A 17,100-nucleotide genomic window follows, 5' to 3' on the forward strand; every position below is an offset into this window, starting at 1 on the left:
CTATAGGACCTGAGCTCTAGGTGAAGGGGAAGGGTGCTCTCAGCTGCTTGTGAGGACTACCACCTCCTGAACGGCGCGGGGATGGGAGGTTGGGGTGGGTAGGGGCGGTGGGCAGGGGTTATTGGTGCCCCAGTATTCTCAGCCTCCATGTCTGAGGTAGAGCCTCAGTTTCAGAACAACACACACCTCTTACTATAAGCATCGTTGACATAGGAAACCAGCCTGTGGAATCCAGTGAGGCAATTTAAGACCTTTCGAACTGTGCCCTGGATCATAGAGTTGGGTAGTTAATCAGATTTCGTCGGTTTTTTCTTCAAGCTAACATCAGATGGTTAACCACAACTTCTTAAATCTTTTGTCTTTCAGATGAAAGTCTGATTCTGACAGTAGAAGAAAATTTTTGGTTACTACTTTTGTTCCTAATTGAGGAAAGCCTGATTTTTACTGTTTGTGAAGGATAATCAGTCTTCTCACAGGATTACTGAGAGGATGAAATGAGTTCTTTTTTTAATGCCTGGTGTATCAGTGGACATCCAATAAAGGGCAGCTTTTGTTTATGTTTACCAGTTTTTTGTATGCAGTGTCACCAGTTGGTAGAGGGCTTTTAATTGCCATGAAAGTAAAAGTGAAGTCGCCCAGTTGTGTCTGACTCTTTACGACCCCATAGACGGTAGCCTACCAGGCTCCTCCATCCATGGGATTTTCCAGGCAAGAGTACTGGAGTGGGTTGCCTGAATCAAAGGATTAAGATAAATCTTAATAACTGAAGAACAGCCTGTGTGGTTGCTAGAAACTTGAAATTAGGATGGGCAGTAATGATCACTAAAGGCACATGAGACTTCTCAGGACATCTAGCCTCAAGAGGAGCAGAGTAATTACTTCTGTGCATGTTTAAACAGCATCTGAATCTATCGTGCTAGCCTTGGAGTACTTTAGGTGTTATTTATTAAAGAATGATTTAGTACAAACGGACAGATGGGGGCTTCCCCAGTAGCTCAGTGGTAAAGAATCTTCCTGCTATGCAGGAGACGTAGGAGCCGTGGGTTCTATCCCTGGGTGAGGAAGATCTGGAGGAGGGCATGGCAACCCAGTCCAGTATTCTTGCTGGGAAATCCCATGGACAGAAGCCTGCCATGGGGTCGCAAAGAGTCAGAGACAACTGAGGCCACTGAGCATGCACACAGATGGGACAGATGGAGGTATGTGTTTGCCCCTGCCCCCACCAGAGTATTCTGAGGACGTGTGCGAAGTGCGGAGATGTGTATGGACTGAAAAGTGTGTATCTAGAATGAGCACCTTGCTGCTTTTCTGTGTGCCATTCAGAGCTGCTGTACTGAAACCTACCTGCTGTGCCAGTGTCACTGGCAAAGGGGAAAAGGGAACAGGAAAGTCTTAACCTTGAGGTTTTAGATATTAAATTCCCTTACTCAACCTTGACCTTCATGATGGATTAAAAGTGCAAGGACAGGCAGACACGGCAAGAATCGACACCTCTCTTTTGTGTCCAAAGCTGTCCTACAACATGCCCAGCTTTCAACCTCGTTGGCTTTGTCTGCCAGGGTGCTCACTTCCCCAGTGTACTTCAGAAACCCTGTTTCCCCCATTGCCTTAGAGTGGTTGGGATATAGTAATTCTGACAGATTCCTTTCCCCAGGCATATTAATGGTGGTTCTTTAAAAGAGGGGACTTAGTAATTCAGAGAAGCTTCCCTGATTTCATTTTTAGACAAAACCTGTAGAGAAGTGGCTCGTGTATTAGCATCCTTTGGGGGAGCTTTTACAAAATACAAGAGCTCTGGACCTGCTTCCAGAGGTTCTCATTTAATAGATGGTTGATGAGGCTGGTGTTCTTTTGAGAATTCTGTTTCTCCAAAAATTTCCTAGGAGATTTAGTCAGAATTGAGAAATAAAAAGGGGCTCCTTGTGGATAGGCCTTCTACCCCAGATGAAAGCTCACTCACCTGCTCTGTCTTGGTGAGCTAACCCTTGGTCAGAGGGAGGAAAAGTTTCTAGTCTTTATAGAGGAAATAATAGTCAACTTTTTGATTTCCCCTCTTCACACTCTGCCTGTACTAGGTGATGGAAAAAGAAGGTTCCTCTGTCCTGGTTGAAGTCTGAAAGCTTCAGTTATTAATAAAAGATATTTCCACTACAGAGAATGGCCTGTTCCCCCTAAGCCAAACATGATCTTTATTGGTTTCTAGTCTGACACCTTAGGCTGCTGTTTGCAGGGTTTCCTAAGTTTTTTTCCTTTTGTGCCATTGAGATCCTTTGGTGAGCCTATGAAGCCTTGGACCCCTTCTCAAGTTAAATACTTTAAATGTAGAAAATAAAATGCATAACATTACAATAGAAAAAAGTTATATTGAAATAGTTATTGAAGTAATAAAACTTGAACAGTAATACATGCTTCTTTACTGATAAATTAAGTAACACTAGCAGTCGGTCTAATTATTTCAAAGTAGTGATAAATGTGAAAAACTATGATGTAATAATGAAGCATCTGGTTTCTATTCGAGATAAACTCAAAGATACTGATAATACTCCTGTGGTTTTTTGCCAACATTTATAGTCAGAAACACTGCTAAATTTTATTTTAAGCTTGTGGAAATAAATATATACTTTTTCTTATCCTTGCCCCGGTATACCTGAGAATTCTATATGCTTCAGTTAAATATTGATACATTAATATGTTAGTCTTCTTTTTACAGGTGTGAAGCAGCAACTTAAGACTGTAGTTTTTCCTAAGAATGAGTTTCCCTACTTGAGTATTTCCCAAATCCCTCTTTTGGTCCTAAGGCTTACATAATCTTGTTTTTCAGCATAAACTGAGTGCTTTATCAGATTTTCTGCAGAGCATTAGCTGGATAAGCTAGATAGCTCCTTTCTGAACTCCCACAGTGCTAATGAGAGTGGTTTGATGTTACAGGAATACAAGCGCAAGTTAGCCAGAGTTTCCCTGGTACGCAAAGAACTCAGGTCCCGGATCCAGAGCCTGCCGGACTTATCTCGATTGCCCAATGTCACTGGCAGCCACATGCACCTGCCCTTTGCGGGGGACATCTACAGTGAAGATTGATGACCAGTCTCTTTCCAGGGCCCAGGACTTTGCAAGAGATGGAGACAGGTTAGGTGGATAGTGCTGTAGTGTTATTTTTGTATATTGTTGAGAGAGTGACATTAACAAAAAGAAATGACAGGTAATTTATAAAATTGTTTAAAATGTTGGTTTGTTTACTATTTTATTGGTAAGTTAACATGACTTAGTTTAAACAAAGTGAATCTATGTGTATTAAGCTCACAAGTAGTGATTATTTTCAAAAGATCTTTTTGTAAATTTTTTTGATCCAGGGCCTTGTGAGAAATTTCCATGTTTCTATTTCTTCATGTATTTTCAAATGTTTTTCTTTATTTTCTTCAGTATCTAATCAGTGTATAGTATGTGATTCCTAAAGGGTAAGAACTAATCAGGTTGGTTGAGACTTTATTATGGTATAGTTAGGACTTGATTGTAGAAGGGACTAGGTGTTTCAACTTGATTTTCACCCTTCTCCTCAACCAAAACATCAGTTCTGTGCCTCTCAACACTTTAGATTCCTTATTCCCCAGAGGTCGGTCATTTAATACTAAAAATGGATGTTGTTTTGAGGGTCAGATCAGAACCTAGAGAACTTTTCCACAACAGGTGTTTCATCCCAACAGCCACAGTGTAGGATAAAAGGAGTGTTATATAGGGACCCCTTGATTAAAAGCTGTTTAGAGTTATTTAGGTAGATAGCTATGAAAATGCTTTTGGAAATGTTTAAAAAAAAATTGACATTGTACCAAGAGAACAACTCTGATTCTGGAATCTCTGTTTGTCAAATCAAGCTCCTTTTAACATAATTGATCCCTTTAACATAAAAAGCCATCTGTGGGATTAAAAGAAGAGTAAAATAATGGTACCTTAATATTCTCTTAGCCATTTAACTTTTAAAAACAGTAGTATTTTTAGCTCTAATATCTCATGAACTCAATATTCATTAATGTTCAGTAAAGTTGCCTGGAACATTTTTAATGTTTCCTTAAGGTTTTTGAATTACGTATAAATGGGAATTAAGCAGTCCTACACTACAGGGTAGATATGGTAAATATTATATTTGTATATTTAGAATTACCAAAACAAATGTACTTTTACCTTTTATTTCTAACCCTGTGTTAGAGCAATTGCATGCTCTCCTGCTTTCTCTTTAAATCACACTGTTAAGCTGTGGATTTTGTACTCAGTGATTACTTAGGATAAACATTTTTTTTCATTCATTACATATTAGACATTTTTCTTTTTGTTGTAAGAAGATTCATCTTAGTCAATAAAACAGCTTTTTAAATCCCACAGGTCAGTTATGTCTCACTAGTCTGAATGGCTTCACTCTTTCTCAGTATTAGAAATTATAGTCAAAGTGAATTTACTATATGTGAAGGAGAAAGCCAGTATTTCATTTTAGCAGCCAGTAGTTTTCAGAACGGTGCTTTGAACGGTTTGGCCTCTCCAAAACAGACACACGTAGTTCCCACCCATACATGGCTTATATTCCAAAGGTTTTTAGTCAACTTTTGGGACTCGGGGCACATTTTTCCACAGGAACAGTAGTAATTAGGTTCCCTGTGAACACTCCCATAGAGAGCTCACCCAGGAACCTAATCCACTTAACCATGAATGTACTGAACTTGTAATGTGGTTGACAAATTACGAGTAGTAGACCCTGACCAGCATTTGTAACATCACTCTGCACTAAGGAAATGGTGTGTAGCAGCCAGACTTAGACATTGGGGTGCCTCTCTGTCTTGTGTGCCTCTGTCCCTAGGTGTAGGCTGCGTAAGGAGAAGACTCAGCGTGGGGTGGAGGGTGTGGCAAATGCACGATTATCGAAACCTGGTTATACCTGTTACAGAAGCATGCCACTTTGTTAAAGTGAAAACAAAACTTGTATATTGACTTATTTTTTAGCATCTTGACCTTATTTATGAGCTACTAAAGTGGTGACTTATTCAAAATACATTTTTGTTTTCCATTTAATACTAATTTATAAACTATGTACTCCTGGGAAGATTTGAAACCTACTAGAAGTTTGTTGAAATATTTTCACCATTTAAGAAAGACTTCTGGTTTAGATACTGATTTTAATGCCAGTATCTGCTCTAAATATTTATTATAAAAATGCATTATTTTTTTTAAAGAGCTTGATGCAATTTGTGGTAAGTGATTGTACTCAACCTGAATCCTACCCCCGGTTTTCCCCTTTGACCAAGTCTTCACAAGCTTTCAGTTGTTGGTTAATTCACTGACCATGAACACAAATGATATGGTCTGCTTTAGAAGTCTTGATAGTTAATGTGGTAAGCCTTAGCAGTAAATAGCCTTCCTTTTTAAAAGGGGGACTAAAATTTCTCAAGAAACTTTAGCTGGGTTAGCTGGGGGTACTCTAATACCAAATTCTAAATCATGAACATTTTCTTCACTGTGTACGTGAGGCAAATCATGCATTTTGAGTGCAGCTTGGCCTGGCCCCTCAAGAGAAAAGCATGTCACCATACTTGCAGTAGGCATATTTGGTTTGAATGGATACCATCACTCTTTTCTCCACAAACAGTGCAGAGAGCTGTCTGGAGTGGCAATTTGAACAGATTCCCTGGTGTTCCCTCTGCTCCTTCTATCAATACAGTAAGTAAAAGAACCACATGGGGGAGCCTGGGAGTCTGGGAAAATCAGCTGTGCTCAATAGCCAACCTCCCCTTCTAGGAAAACCAGTCCAGGTGCAGCTATTTTGGTACCTCATCTCACATGCACTCTGAATCAGGGTTTTTCTATAAGAACTCTTTCAGGATCAGCAAAAGCTGAGATGACCTGGTCATCTTGATTTGCAAAATTAAAACCAGGTTGTTGGTTGTCATTGTAGATGAGCAACTCATCTATTATTATTGAACTGTTCTGAGAAATCTTCAGAAAGAAAGCTCTCAAAAGTACAAATTAATTAGGAAAGTTAGACTGTCCTTTCTGAATTTTCCATTCAAAAAATTTATATGAAATAAAGCTACTAAACTGCTTTGTATTCTATTAAGAAGTAGCTTCTAAGTGGCAGTCTTAATAGTTGTTACACTGTATCACAGCTTTTTAAAGTGTAAACTCAGTTCTTCTCTGTATAGAAAGGGAGCATTGTGTTACTTACTGAATTTATTTATACAGAGCGTTTGTTGCTATCTGTAATTCCAGCCATCCACACGAGTCTGTTCTGAGGTGGCAGTAGCACATGGGAAGATGAAGTCTCCCTGTTTCTTTACCCCCTTTTCTTTGCTTGTATCTGATGACAATATAAGATGTTCTTAATAAAGTTTTACGTTCTTTTTGAGATGTGCAGATCATTTTTGTGTATTTGCTCAGGTGGATATGGGGTGAGGAGGGGAGATGAGGATGGACCGGGAGGGAAGGAAAGTGCTGGAAGTATTCAGCAGTGGTATGGTGGAGAAGACTCTTAAGAGTCCCTTGGACTGCACGGAGATCCAACCAGTCCATTCTGAAGGAGATCAGCCCTGGGATTTCTTTGGAAGGAATGATGCTAAAGCTGAAACTCCAGTACTTTGGCCACCTCATGCGAAGAGTTGACTCATTGGAAAAGACTCTGATGCTGGGAGGGATTGGGGGCAGGAGGAGAAGGAGATGACAGAGAATGAGATGGCTGGATGGCATCACTGACTCGATGGACGTGAGTCTGAGTGAACTCTGGGAGTTGGTGATGGACAGGGAGGCCTGGCATGCTGCGATTCATGGGGTCACAAAGAGTCGGACACAACTGAGCGACTGATCTGATCTGATGTGATCTGATGGTGGAGAAACTGCCAAAGGAAATTCCAGTTGCTTGGTCAGTGAGAACCAAACTTGAGCGAACATCAGTAGCACCTGGAGGGCTTATTAAACTACAGATTGCGGGGCTCCACCCTCAGAGGTACTGGGGTAAGGTTAGGATTACATTCCTAACAATTTGATGCTGATGCCACTGAGTTTGACAACCATTGCTCTAAACCAGCTTTAAAGTTTGTGACTTGCGTGGTGACTTAAAATTCCAGGTAATTCCATGCAATTCCAAGTAATAATAAGAGTATGGGTTTTACAGTTCATTATGTAACAAGTTCTTTGGGCAGAGAATGAAACTGCATCTTCTTTTATGACCTGCTGCACAGTCTTAAGTGCCTTTGAATCAGCAGATTCACTTACAGTACCTTGAACTCTCTGGAGTACAGGTCCTCTTGCCACATTTAAAGCAGAACTGGAAAATACTAGAAATCTTAAGGAATCTCTAGGGCACTGTTTGCTAAACTTTCATAAGTCTCTCTTGGGACATTTGCAGGAAGGGCACATACCTCCTGGATCAGAATTCTCTGTGATTTTACCATCTAGAAGTTTGAGAGAGCTAGTTCTTAGGCCAGTGCCCCTGGCTCCCCACCCCTAGATGGCCTCTGGTCACTTTATCTGAATTCGGGGGCTTCCCGTTGCCATTCCACTATTTCCCCCTGTGGCAGTAGGTTTTATATAGGGGAACTTCTATCCAGAGATTCTGTTTGGAAGATTTGGGATAGACCTGGAAATCAGCATTTTAAATGAGCTACGTGATGATTCTGATGCAGGTAATTCTTGACTGCGCTTTGGGAAACAGTGCCCTACTGAGCAAATTATGGTCTATAACACACTGATGGTAGGTCTCACATATATGTTACTTACTATACACCAGGACTGCTGTAAGCACTTCACATAAGTTTTGTGATAGATGGCTCTGATTACTCCAGTTTTACCTATGGAGAAGCTAAAGTGAGTGCAAGTTGCTCAGTCGTGTCTGACTCTTTACAACCCCATGGACTATAGAGTCCATGGAATTTCTCTCCAGGCCAGAATACTGGAGTGGGTAGCTGTTCCCTTCTCCAGGAGATCTTCCTAACCCAGGGATCGAACCCAGGTCTCCTGCATTGCAGGTGGCTTCTTTACCAGTTGAGTCACAAGAGAAAGCCAAGAATACTGGAGTGTGTCGCCTATCCCTTCTCCAGTGGATCTTCCCAACCCAGGAATTGAACCCAGGTCTCCTGCATTGCAGGCAGATTCTTTACCAGCTGAGCTACCAGGGAAGCCCATGGAGAAGCCTAAGATGCAGACCCCGAACAAGTCAAATGGTGAAGCTGGGATTCAGACCCAGCTCCAAGTTTGACTCTGAGCCTATGCTTCTGAACTACCACACGATGCTGCCTGTTAAGTTGATACATTGTGTAGCAGCTCCACCATCACATATCGCATTTTGCATAATGTGAAGTTATGATGCAAACATTCAAATTAAAAAGAAACATCCTAACTGGAAGCACTGCTGAAGAAGGGGCGCTTACGAAAAGCTATGACACCCAGTTGTCTTGTGTTGTTTTCACTGAGGTCAAACGTAACATAAAATTCACCATTTTAAAGTGTGCTCTGGCAGGAAATACATTGATGAGTAACATTATTGTGCAGCCATCAGCACCACCCGCCTTTAAAACATCTCCAAAGTCTTCCGCATATAAAACTCTACCCGTTAAACAGAACGCCTTAGTCCTTGCAGCCATTTCACTGTCTCTATGAATCTGACTTCCCCAGGTATATAAGTGGAATTATAAAATATTCGTTCTTTTGTGCCTACCTCATTAAACTTAGCACAATTCACTCTAGATTCATTCATGTTGTATCATGTGTCAGAATTTCCTTTCTTCTTAAGGCTCAGTAATATTGCATTGTATGGATACACCAAATTTTGTTTATTCATTCATCTGTCAGTGGACCCTGGATTCCACCTTATGTACTTATTATTTATTTTTTATCTCTTGGCTGTGCTGCACAGCATGTAAGATTGCTTCTGTCTTTTGACTATTGTGAATAATACATCTGTAAGCATGGGTGTGCAAATATCTGTGCAAGTCCCTACTTTGATTTCCAATTGCTTTTTTTCAAAGCAGTTGTTTGTATTCATATCAACAAAGTAGAGTTAGAATGAGCTGTTGTAGGGATAGTTATCTTAGACAACATTTCAGTGAATACCTACTGTGTTTAAGGTATTAAATCTTTTGAGATATACAGAGTTTATTCAACTGCATGGCTGCTCTCAAAAGGTTTACAGTCTAGTGGGAATGGAATATGATAACACTTTAGAATTGACCAAAGTGTGCTTTTATTTTTAAACTACCATATTTCTTCCAAGCCAGTAGTTCCATAGGCCAGCAGTATTAGCCTCAGCTGGGAACTTCTTTACAATGCTGAAGTCTCAGTCTCCAGATCTACTGAATTGGAAAATCTGAGGTTGCAGACCAGCAGTGTATCCTTTACACAAGCCCTCTAGGTAGTCCTGATGCACACGAAAGTTCCAGGCTTGTTTTGTGTACCACTGTTGCAGGCAGTCAACAGCTTACCTCAGCACTTTATTGTCAAGTATGGAAAAGCTTTAGAGGGAATAAAAGGACTTGGTGCAACAAAAGCAATTGTAAAATAGTACACTTTTCTGGCAAGCCAAGAAATGCTTTTCATCTGCATTATTTCTACATTTTGGAAACCGCCTGTCTCCACGCTGGCAAATTTCTCCATATTTTCTTACTTCATTTCTCTGTCCAGGGTATCTCTTGTCCTTTGCTTCTGAGGATGGTAGAGTGAAGGAGAAACAGCGATGCAGTCCGGAGTCCGACCATCATCTGCCTTATCGAAAAGGCTGACTAGCCCTTTGTATGTTTATACTACCACAGGTTTAGCCGTTTGAATTACTGAAATCCCTGTGATTTTATTTTCAACTTGCTGGATACCATCAAAGATGAAAAACTATATTTTCCTCCCCGTGCCCCTTTTTCTTGGCTGCACGGGGTCTTTCTGTTGCAGCACACAGGCACGCTGACTCAGAACCTGTGGCTCATGGGCTTAGCTGCCCCGTGGCATGTGGGGTCTTAGCTTCCCAACCCGGGATCCAACCCACTTCTCCCTCATTGCAATGCAGATTCTTAACCACTGGATCACCAGGGAAGTCCTTTTATTGCCCTTTTTATAAATGGATCACTGATTAAAATGGAATGACTGAAGTGAATTTCAGAAGTAATGTATTTCACATTTGAATTCTCTGCATCATGGAAAAGGTACAAAATTGAAATTTTGATTTAAGGGAAATTGTTATGCAGAGCCATTGGCTTATTATTCAGATATATTTAGAAAAATTCAGTTGCATTGTTTAGTTAGATTTATCTTAAAGTCATATTAACAAATATACAAAGAAATATTTGTTTTAAATAAAACTTGTGTTTACTTATGGAAATACAAGTTAAGAAATTTTAAGTTTAAATCATATATTAATACACAGCTTTTTCGAAATATCACATTAGTATTTAGTGTCTCTTTTTTCCAGCTCTTGATATTTATGTTGTAAAATCTTATAGTACTTTTATGGGGTCAGGTTACTAGCAGAGAGCTCACAATGCTGTTTGATTGTTAAGGTATTCGTATAATTTGGTGATAAACTGCCATAAGGTGGTTGTGGTTTTGGTTGTGGTTTTGTGATTTGAGCTGTTAGACTGCAGCTGGAGTGTGCTTAAGTGAGGGAAATTTAGTTTTCATTGTTCTTTTGAGTTGGTGTTTGAGCTTCCCAGGTGGCGCTAGTGGTAAAGAACCCGCCTGGCAGTGCAGGACATGTAAGAGACGAGGGTTTGATCCCTGGGTCAGGAAGATCCCCTGGAGGAGAGCATGGCGACCTACTCCAGTATTCTTGCCTGGAGCATTCTATGGACAGAAAAGCCTGGCAGGCTATGATCCATGGGGGCTGCAAAGAGTCGGACATGACTGAGCAAGTAACACTTCCACTTTTAAGCTCTGCAGCACTTCAGGCATGTTTCATGTCCAGTTCTTTGTACCTTTATCTAGTTGATAGCGCGTGACACCCTAGCCTAGTCATTAGTGCTCAGCAGTCTCCCTGTTAGAATTGCTAGTCTTTCCCTGTCTTAGAAAGCATGAGGAAGAAAGACTAACTTCTTTCTAGTCTTGCTTTTATGTCCACTGTTGAGCCCAGCAGTTACAATTATGATAAAGTTCTATATAAGTGGCATAAAGCTCTTTTTCTAGTTGGGTGTAATTTTCCCACCAGGAACCAATAAAAATTGAACTGCTAATGATGGAGCCAACTGATTGGTTCAAATAGAATTTTTTCTTACCCAGGTTTTATAACATGGCTTAGATCTTTTTTTTAAGGCTAGTGTGTTTTTTGAAACAAATGACTTAGAAATAATATACAGAAAATTTAATTATTTTAATATAGAAGAAGTGTTTTCTAAGTGTTTTTTAAAAAGCTCCATATTATTAATTTAAAAATCCTTGTAGTTATATAATGTAACAGTTGGTACTTCAAATAACCCAGGGCAATAGGTAAGCAATTTTATTTTCAGAAGTTACATAAGCATAGTCATATATGAATTTAAATATTCACTAGATATATGTTTTGCAGATTAATAATTACTTTTGAATACTTTAATTAGGTTAGATACAATGAAGAGATTCCCCAAGTGCTTATTTCCTGTCATTTTAGAAATTTTAAATAGTTGCTTTCACTATAAAAAGTTTAGAGTCAGTGTTGAGCATCATTTGGTTAAAACATTCAGTTCAAATTTTATTTTATTTTTAAACTTTACAATATTGTAAAATAAAATTAAAAAAAAAAAAAAAGACATAAGCCAGATAGCTGTGTTGGAAAAGAGTAAGATTGGAGAATATGAGAAAATTTGGAAATGAGAAAAATCTAATAGTTAATTTATTCATTTAACAAATATGCATTAAACATAATACTCTGTGTTATTTCTAGGCTTGGGGATATAGATGTGAATAAAACAGCTGCACACAAAACCAAAAAAAAAAACAAACATTCAGTTCAGTTCAGTCACTCAGTTGTGTCCAACTCTTTGCGACCCCATGAACCCCAGCACGCCAGGCCTCCCTGTCCATCACCAGCTCCCAGAGTCCACCCAAATCCATGTCCATTGAGTAGGTGATGCTATCCAACCATCTCGTCCTCTATCGTCCCCTTCTCCTCCTGCCCTCAATCTTTCCCAGAATCAGGGTCTTCAAATGAGTCAGTTCTTCACATCAGGTGGCCAAAGTATTGGAGTTTCAGCTTCAACATCAGTCCTTCCAGTGAATATTCAGAACTGATTTCCATTAGGATGGACTGGTTGGATCTCCTTGGAGTCCAAGGGACTCTCAAGAGTCTTCTCCAACACCACAGTTCAAAAGCATCAATTTTTTGGTGCTCAGCTTTCTTTATAGTCCAACTCTCACATCCATACATGACCACTGGAAAAACCATAGCCTTGACTAAATGGACCTTTGTTGACAAAGTAATGTCTCTGCTTTTCAATATGCTATTGAAAAGGTTGGTCATAACTTTCCTTCCAAGGAGTAAGCATCTTTTAATTTCATGGCTGCGGTCACCATATGCAGTGATTTTGGAGCCCAGAAAAATAGAGTCAGCCACTGTTTGCACTGTATCCCCATCTATTTCCCATGAAGTGATGGGACCAGATGCCATGATCTTCGTTTTCTGAATGTTGAGCTTTAAGCCAACTTTTTCACTCTCCTCTTTCACTTTCATTAAGAGGCTCTTTAGCTCTTCACTTCTGCCGTAAGAGTGGCGTCATCTGCATATCTGAGATTATTGATATTTCTCCCAGCAATCTTGATTCCAGCTTGTGCTTCCTCCAGCCCAGTGTTTCTCATGATGTGCTCTGCATATCAGGTAAATAAGCAGGGTGACAATGTACAGCCTTGATGTACTCCTTTTCCTATCTGGAACTAGTCTGTTGTTCCATGTCCAGTTCTAACTGTTGCTTCCTGATCTGCATACAGGTTTCTCAAGAGGCAGGTCAGGTAGTCTGGTATTCCCTTCTCTTTCAGAATTTTCCACAGTTTATTGTGATCCACACAGTCAAAGGCTTTGGCATAGTCAATAAAGTAGAAATAGATGTTTTTCTGGAACTCTCTTGCTTTTTCGATGATCGAGCAGATGTTGGCAATTTATTACTCTTCCATATTTGCGTTTATTTTTGAGCATGCTGCACAGCTTGTGGGATTTCATTATAATAGTTCCCCAACCAGGGATAGAACTCATGCCCCACTCAGTGGAAGCACAGAGTCTTAACCACTGGACTGATAGGGAAGCCCTTCATTTTTGTTTATGAACATTGGTTTCCGTTTTTGTTACATTACTCAGTGCATTACATGGATATGATAGCAGTGTGTAGAGTTTTTTGGGTACTGTACTAGAAATCTTATTTATTGATACAATGTTAAGGATATATAGACTTCTTTCATTGTATGCTACTTAATGAAATTGTGATTTGTATTTTATGTTGTCCTAGAATGCTTCTAGGAGAAGGCCACGGCAACCCACTCCAGTACTCTTGCCTGGAAAATCCCATGGACGGAGGAGCCTGGTGGGCTGCAGTCCATGGGGTCTCGAAGAGTCGGATATGACTGAGCGACTTCTGTTTTACTTTCATGCATTGGAGAAGGCAGTGGCAACCCACTCCACTGTTCTTGCCTGGAGAATCCCAGGGACGGCGGAGCCTGGTGGGCTGCCGTCTATGGGGTCACACAGAGTCGGACACGACTGAAGCGACTTAGCAGCAGAATGCTTCTGCACATTGTACTTTTCTAAAGGATGAAACTGTCAGTAGTTATTTGCAGAGGTCTTCAGATAAAAAAGACTAAGCACTTACTTTCTAGAAAGACATAGCGTCAAGAGCCAACAAAATTCAGCCGTGAAGTCAAAATTGTATCATCTTCAGTTCTTCTCAGGCTGGAGAGTAGTTTTATCCCGGAACTCTGCAAGTATGCCGTTTGTCTGAATCCATGCCGTGTTTCCTTTAGAGCAGGGACGACACATGTATGTCATACATGCCCTTCTGCCCATGGGTTGCTGTCTCTTTTTTATGGCAAATATCTTTAATTCTATGAAGCCTGAATGTGTCCTCAAAAATCAGAGCTCCAGGCAGCCATCACCAGTTGACTGGAGTTGGAACAGGAATTGAAATACATTTCTTTGCTATTTAGGTGAAAAGTCTAATGAGCTCTTTACAGTTTCAAAAATGGTGCCAACTGAACTGTAGTGACCAGAAAGAGGAAGATAGTCTCAGAGTTTATAGTTTTCCAAGAAAACCATAGCTTCCCAATCCAGAATTCCCATTTCAGCTTTTCAAGATTGTATTGACCTAAGCTGTCAGAAGCCCAGTTAATAGTGGTGCATGGTGTTGGGAAGATCCCGTGGAGAAGGGCATGGCAACCCACTCCAGTATTCTTGTCCGAGAAATCCCATGGACAGGGGAGTCTGGTGGTCGCAAAGAGTCAGACATGACTGAGTGACTAAGTACAGGCACACATGGTGTCTAAGCAAATGCCTCCTTTCCATTTCATATAGTAAATGTAGTTTCTGTTGGTTTTGAATGAATATGTTGAGCCTTTAATATGTGGTAGTTACCATACCGGAAGCTGAGAGAATTCAAGCATGAGTGAGCTGCACCTCTGCCCTTACAGAACTCAGTTCTAATGTGGGAAGCAGATACTGACTATATTACAACGTCATCAATTCTATGCAAGTGGTATGAAAAAATGTGCAACACTGAGAAAAGAACGGTTTCGATGTCTGTGGGGAACAGTTGGATAGAGCTTTGTTTTCTTTTTGGCCACTTAATTTTTTAATTGAAGGATAATTGCTTTACAGAATTTTGTTGTCTTCTGTCAGATGTCAACAAGAATCAGCCATAGGTGCACCCATGTCCCCGCCCTCCCAAACCTCCCTGCCATTTCCCTCCCCATCTCACCCTTCTTGTCACAGAGCCCCTGTTTGAGTTTCCTGAGTCACACAGCAAATTCCCACTGGCTATCTATTTTACATATGGTACTGTAAACTTACATGTTACTCTCCCCATACATCTCACCCTCTCCCTCCACCTCTCCCCCCATGTCCTTAGGTCTGTTATTATATCTGTTTCTCCACTGCTGCCCTGAAAATAAACTCATCAGTGTCATCTTTCCTGGATTTCATGTATATGCATCAGTATATGATGTTTATATTTCTCTTTCTGCCTTATTTCACTTATCCACCTCATTAGAACTGACTCAAGTGCATTCCTTTTTATGGCTGAATAATATTCCATTGTATATATGTACCACAGCTTCTTTATCCATTGGTCTAGGCTAGAGCTTTAAAAAAAAAATTTTTTTTTTTTTTTTTAAATTTTATTTTTGGCTGTGCTGGGTCTTGGTTGCTGCCCGTGGGCTTTTCTCTAGCTGCTGCAAGTGGGGACCACCGTTCAGTTGTGCTGTGCAGGCTCCTCGTGGTGGTGGCTTCTCCTGTTGCAGAGCACGGGCTCTAGAGTGTGCAGGCTCATTAGTTGTGGTGCGTGGCCTTAGTTGCCCCACAGCATGTGGGGTCTTAGATCCTGGACCAGGGGTTAAACCCGTGTATCCTGCACCTGCAGAGAAGGCAATGGCACCCCACTCCAGTACTCTTGCCTGGAAAACCCCATGGACGGGGGAGCCTGGTGGGCTGCAGTCCATGGGGTCGCGAAGAGTCGGATATGACTGAGTGACTTCTGTTTCACTTTCATGCATTGGAGAAGGAAATGGCAACCCACTCCAGTGTTCTTGCCTGGAGAATCCCAGGGATGGGGGAGCCTGGTGGGCTGCCGTCTATGGGGTCTCGAAGAGTCAGACACGACTGGGAGACTTCACTTTCACTTTTCACTTTTATGCGTTGGAGAAGGAAATGGCAACCCACTCCATTGTTCTTGCCTGGAGAATCCCAGGGACGGGGGAGCCTGGTGGGCTGCCGTCTATGGGGTCGCACAGAGTCGGACGCGACTGAGGTGACTTAGCAGCAGCAGCAGCATCCTGCACTGGCAGGCAGATTCTGCACCACTGGACCACCAGGGAAGTCCTTGGAAAGAGCATTATAGAAAAGAGGAATGACATTTGACTTTATCTCTGTCAGCTCACCATGCATCAAACAATGAAAAAGATTTTTTTAATGTGTTTTTTACCTGTATGTCAACAACACTGATGGATTAAATGAAAATTAAATGAAATACTGTATATAAACATTTTGCTCAATGGAAATCTGAAGGCATTAAATGTTACTCATATTGAATAATATGACTAACTTTAGAGTAGGTCTTTTGGAAAGAAGGGTAAGGTTTTAAGGAAAAACCTGATTTCAGGCATGTGCTACCTGCTGCATGGGCTAGACAACACAAGCTGTCTTGAGAATTGTTCCTTGCCCTTCACCACTACCCCATGCCACAGCTGTATGTATGTATGTATGTATGTGTGCATGTATGTGTGTGTACACACGTTTCTCTTCTCTGTGGCAAAAAAGTGATGCAGTTTTTTATTCTACTTATGTTGTTGGAAATGCAATGGTTAGAACATGATGTTTAGTTTCATAAAACCTGACTGTATCTGAACTCACTTGCAACAATTGTCAGACTATGGACCGGTAAAATAAAGATCCTAGCAGATAAAAATGAAACATGGTGTGCAGTCTGATTTCTTTCACTCTGTCGTCATCATGACTGATATTGACTGTCTGATGGGGAGAGATGGTCAGACTGCAGACCAAGGACTGTGCTACTCATTCTTGCTGCTAACTAGCTAGATTTAGTTTTTGGTAAATGCAGCAGCTAGTTTGTTTAACCACATAATTTGAGGAATGCCATTTCTGACTGTAAAGATTTGAGGCAACAGCGAGAACTGTGTACTGACTAAGGTGAAATATATGAATCCTCCTTGGAAGAGCATCCATCACCCAGCTTTGGCTGTGTCTCTCAGACCGGGACCTGTAAGATACACACTCAAGTGAGGGTTCTGTTCCTAGCTTAACCTAAGCACTAATTTGTGGGACTGTACTATATTTTCCTGCTTTTATTGAAGTTTAATGATTCCCCTACAAGAGCTTAATGGCTTACATATATAACTGAGGTTATGGGGCTTCCCTGGTGATGCAATGTGGAAGTCTCAGGTTCAATCCCTGGGTGCAGG

General features: G+C 40.8%; 1 protein-coding gene across 8 annotated transcripts in view; it reads left to right on the plus strand.

Annotated features, from left to right (window-relative positions):
- Positions 1-16,591, plus strand: part of RPRD1A (regulation of nuclear pre-mRNA domain containing 1A) — a 78,726-nt gene extending 62,135 nt beyond the window's left edge. For 2 of the 8 annotated variants that reach the window (XR_011563776.1, XM_070778743.1), the window contains one exon: positions 367-557. Coding sequence is in view for 3 of the 8 variants with exons in the window: in XM_070778743.1 (XP_070634844.1) it covers positions 367-378 (12 nt within the window). In the remaining 5 variants the exon portion in view is untranslated. Of the gene's footprint in view, positions 1-366; positions 558-2,928; positions 6,386-13,421 lie in introns of those variants that run through there. The other 6 variants (XR_011563775.1, XR_002183602.2, XR_011563774.1 and 3 more) reach the window with 6 other exon arrangements.
- Positions 16,592-17,100: the final 509 nt, after the last annotated feature.

Source organism: Bos indicus, chromosome 24 (assembly GCF_029378745.1).
Source record: "Bos indicus isolate NIAB-ARS_2022 breed Sahiwal x Tharparkar chromosome 24, NIAB-ARS_B.indTharparkar_mat_pri_1.0, whole genome shotgun sequence".
NCBI classification, from domain to species: domain Eukaryota; kingdom Metazoa; phylum Chordata; class Mammalia; order Artiodactyla; family Bovidae; genus Bos; species Bos indicus.